Source organism: Monopterus albus, unplaced genomic scaffold (genome assembly GCF_001952655.1).
Source record: "Monopterus albus unplaced genomic scaffold, M_albus_1.0 scaffold134.1, whole genome shotgun sequence".
NCBI classification, from domain to species: Eukaryota; Metazoa; Chordata; class Actinopteri; order Synbranchiformes; family Synbranchidae; genus Monopterus; species Monopterus albus.
In genome coordinates, this window is record NW_018128014.1 from 2,784,362 (window position 1) to 2,788,918 (window position 4,557).

At 46.3% G+C, this 4,557-nt stretch overlaps 1 protein-coding gene across 4 annotated transcripts in view; it reads left to right on the top strand.

The window, feature by feature from the left end:
* The window catches only part of phf21b (PHD finger protein 21B), a 107,084-nt gene that overhangs the window by 83,644 nt on the left and 18,883 nt on the right, over positions 1–4,557 (top strand). For all 4 annotated transcript variants that reach the window (XR_002275977.1, XM_020613533.1, XM_020613531.1 and 1 more), the window contains exon 5: positions 645–905. Coding sequence is in view for 3 of the 4 variants with exons in the window: in XM_020613533.1 (XP_020469189.1) it covers positions 645–905 (261 nt within the window). In the remaining variant the exon portion in view is untranslated. The remainder of the gene's footprint in view (positions 1–644; positions 906–4,557) is intronic.

Here is a 4,557-nt window from a genome sequence, read left to right on the forward strand (position 1 = left end):
GCTCTCTCTCTAATGGCACACCTGTCTCTATCTCTGCCCTTTTCCCTCTCTCTCTCTCTCTCTCTCTCTCTCTCTAACGGCGCACCCTCCTCCCTCTCTCCCCCTCTCTCTTTGACAGCACACCTGTCTCTATCTCTGCCCGTTTCCCTCTAACAGCACACCCGTCTCCCTCTCTCTCTCTAACGGCACACCTGTCTCCCTCTCTCCCCCTCTCTTTCTGATGCCACACTTGTCTCTATCTCTGCCCGTTTCCCTCTAACAGCACACCCGTCTCCCTCTCTCTCTCTAACGGCACACCTGTCTCCCTCTCTCCCCCTCTCTTTCTGATGCCACACTTGTCTCTATCTCTGCCCGTTTCCCTCTAACAGCACACCCGTCTCCCTCTCTCTCTCTAACGGCACACCTGTCTCCCTCTCTCCCCCTCTCTTTCTGATGCCACACTTGTCTCTATCTCTGCCCGTTTCCCTCTAACAGCACACCCGTCTCCCCCCTCTCTCTAACGGCACATCCGTCTCCCTCTCTCCCCCTCTCTTTCTGATGCCACACTTGTCTCTATCTCTGCCCGTTTCCCTCTAACAGCACACCCGTCTCCCTCTCTCTCTCTAATGGCACACCTGTCTCTGTCTCTGCCCGTCTCCCTACAGAAGCTGGCAGTCAGAACTTGTCCTGTAGGGACGCCCAAGCCACTGCCTCTCATCAAGCCTCCCAGCCAAAGCATCGCCATATCTGTGGTGCCGGCCAAGGCTCCCGTTTCTATGGTTACTGCACACATTAATGGACAGAAAGCGGCGAGCCTGGAGGCGCTGCAGACGTCCCCCATTAACCTCCAGCCAAGCAGCAGAGTGGCGGCTGCCGGAGTCTGCCCGTTCAGCAGCAGGAAAGCTGGAGAGTTGCCTCCTTCTCAGGTAAACCTGCTGACAACACAACACCTTTAGAGAGCGAGGGGCCATCTCACCCCCAGCTTTGTTTCTATAAAGGGGCATTCCGCCAGTTCTTTTGTGATTGTCAATCCTAATTAGCTTTGCCATGTCTTCTGTGGTTCAGTGTGATGTTTGAAATGTGCGGCAGTGGGCACCCAATGAAAGCCATGATCCAGTTGCATTATGGGAAATGTAGGATCCAGTGTTTTTGGACTAAAAGTCAAGATTACTCCACCTCTGCTGTACAGATTTGACCATGCTTTTTAATCTGTTGCTTACAAGTCCTGATGCTTTATGACATTGCTGGAGTAAAACGTCTCACGCCAAATAAAGTCTTAAAAAATGCTTCATGGAATATGTGATTCTCTCAGAACAGTGATTCTACAAATATAGGATATTTAAATAGTTAAAATCAATGCAACCTGCAGCATACACACTCATGGCCACTTTATTAGATACACCTGTACAACTGTATGCACTTCAATGCAGCACTTCCACCTTAACATCTATATTTATGAAGCTCACCATGTTTCAGTTTTTGGTGAAATTGTTAGAACTGTATAAATTCAATTCTATGTTTATTATCGAGGTCATAGTTAAAGGTGGTGTTGTCATGGATGGCATTATATTCAGAGGTGTCCTCCCCGGCTACATACACGAGAGGGTCCGAATATTCGGAACACCTCTGAATATAATCACTGAAAGGGACAAACTACTTTTACTTTGGGTACTCCAGGTACATTGAAAGAAGCAAGTGCTTTCACTCAGAGTGGAGTATTTTTACCCTGTGGTTTTGCTACTTTGACTTCTTCCACCTCTGCAGATGAGAGGCTGTGACTCTTGTCCCATGTTGGGTCAGTTATTTCCCCCTGGTGCTACTCCACTGGCTCAGGATGAAGCTAATTTCCTGAGTGTTTTCTTCTTTATGTGCTGGTGGCTTGTTGCAGTTTTATGTACAGATTTATGAAGCCGTTCATCGCAGTGCTCAGCTTTTCAGTTATCTTGTGTAGTGAATGAAGCAGAAAACTAGTCTGTGCTGTTTTCCCAACGCGACTCGTGAATCGTGGTAGTGGCCGAGCCAGCAGGCTCTTAAGGCTCAGTTTGTGAACGTCATCATGTAGCTTCTACATCATTGTCTGATATCCATGCCTTGTCAGTGTACTTTTATTTAGTGTCATTTAAAGAGAGACAGAGAGGAAGCACTGTTCACAAATCTGAAGATTAGGGTTTATTCCTGGCTGACACTGCAGCAACACATCACAAAGTAATTGATTTTTATTAGCAGTTTGTCATTTTTCTGACTGTTAGGCACATATTACTGGCAGTAAAATTGATAAATGTGGAGAACAGCTATTTTTGTGGGATTTTATGTATGAGGGACTCGGTATCTCTTCCTCCTCCTTTGCTGAGCGTCTGTTAGGATTCAGGCCACTGCATCTCATCTCCTCCACACTCTGTATTCAGCACCATCACCTTCATCAGCACACAGCCGGGATCACAGCTCCGCGCTCGGCTCTGGCAGCCTCCACACTATTACTGTAATTGCACGGCCCCATAGACAGAGGCGGGCTGAGCATCGAGGCCCCTCAGGCTCCTGCTTTATGACTCCTCTGTCCATCCACCAGGTCTGACTCTCCGTCTGTCAGCATGGTTTATGTGCGACGGAACATGATGAAACATTAAAGCAGCACTTTACAGGTACATGAAAACAGGAAACGTGCACATACAGTTAATTCTTCTTTTATGGTTTGACAGTGTGAACATGACTCCTCTGAAGATGGAAACACCATTAGTCACAGTGTGCAGGTAGTTATTCTTTAGTCCTGCTTTAAACTCCAAATTCATTTATCCAGACTGATCGCTTTAGAAACTGTCTGGTAGCATATGCAGCACTAAAACAGACATTTGAGGTAGGGCTAAACGTTTTATTTCATTTAAACTCCAAGCCTGCCTTTGGTGTGAGTGTAGTAATAAACAGAATACCAGTCATAATTATGATCATGTTTCTGTAGAAACAGAATAGTGAAATAATGTAGTTGTTGTTGCTGAAGGTCAAACAAGCCACTCAGACGTCAGCCTGTAAGCAATCTCTCATCAGACAAATGGATCATCTTAGCTCATACGGTCGCCATCTTGGCATTTAGCAGCCATATTCTGTGCAGTAGCTGAGTGATGTGTCGGACCGCCAATCAAAAGCTGTCATCATCCTAAATACGCCCCCTTTTTATATCAACCTGAACAACCACAAAGATGACCACTTGTACACACATCAGCATGATAGTATCTACTACGCACATCAGAAATCATCTCTGGGAAAATGTATCTATTTTGTACTTTGAGTTTTTACTTTGGCTCATGTCCCTTCCACTAACATGGAGGAGGCAGGATATGACTTGTACTGCAGCCAGCCACCAGGGGGCGATCAACCCTCACTGGATTCACTTCTGGGAACTGTCAGACTGTCCATCTTTTATAGAGCCAGTGGTTGGGATGCAGAGCAGGTGTGATACTCTGACGTTTTCTGTGGTAAAGGTGCTGCGTTTCATCAAAATGGAGCCCAGACCACCCCTTGCTGCTTTTCCCTCATCCTCAGTCATCATCTGGGCTGACTCCCTCTCTCCTTACCCACTCCTTTTCCTCCCTGTTGGGCTGACGGGTGGTGGAGGTGAACGGGTCAGGTGGCGTGATTGTGCCGCGGGTCCTTATTGTTCAGCCAGAGTGAGCTCTCTTCACCCAGCTGCTGCCTGTAAGACAATAAAAAGAAAAACCCCTCGCAGGCCTCCTTGTTTTTCTTACACCCATCAATCCAGTCATGAAGGTTCAGCCAATCAGAGGTCATCCTGACATCCTCCATGACCCTTGAAACATGGGCAAAGACCCAGGGACCTTATAAAAAGGCTTTTGAACCTGATCCAGAACCACATGGCCCCTGGAACTTTGTCTAGGACCCCAGCTCTACGAAACATTCAATAAGAACCCCCAAAACCTCCTCAATGACTCAAAGAAACTTCTTCACAATCCCTAAGACTCCCAAATGGAATCTACAATCTCCTCAAGGGCTGCAAATACTTTCTCCAGGCCCATGAAACCTCCTCCATGTCCTCTAGAACCGACCCAAAGACTCCTGGAACCTTCTCAAATAAAAACTGACTTTAAGCTGCTGTCCTGGCTGCTGTGTGGTTTGCGCAGAGGAGGTGAAAGGGGGAACAGGTCCCTCATACCACCTGGCCAATAATTTTGGTATAATGAGGTGTAATGGGACTGCTGCTCTGCATGAGTACACACATTAAGGCTGCATTTTTTCAGCACTGCACTGAGTGCCACTGCAGGGATCTGGTTTTACACATTTGAGTTCCAGACTTGGTTGATTTCTGTATTGAGGATGGAGGTAAATGTGATGCTGTCATGTATTTGGACAGGGCAGGAACACTGCTGTTAGAATGAACACTACAGAGAGGCCAGGATCAAGTGATAGTACTAAAAGATTAATGTACATATAATTTATGGACTTAATTAAAGTAAATGAAGTCTTTAAGCTACCCGTTAAACAGGTTTTGGGGAGCCACAGACGTTTTCCAAACCACTCTACTTATCTTTTTTTTTTTTTTTTTTTTTTTTTTTTTTTCCTCTGGTACAC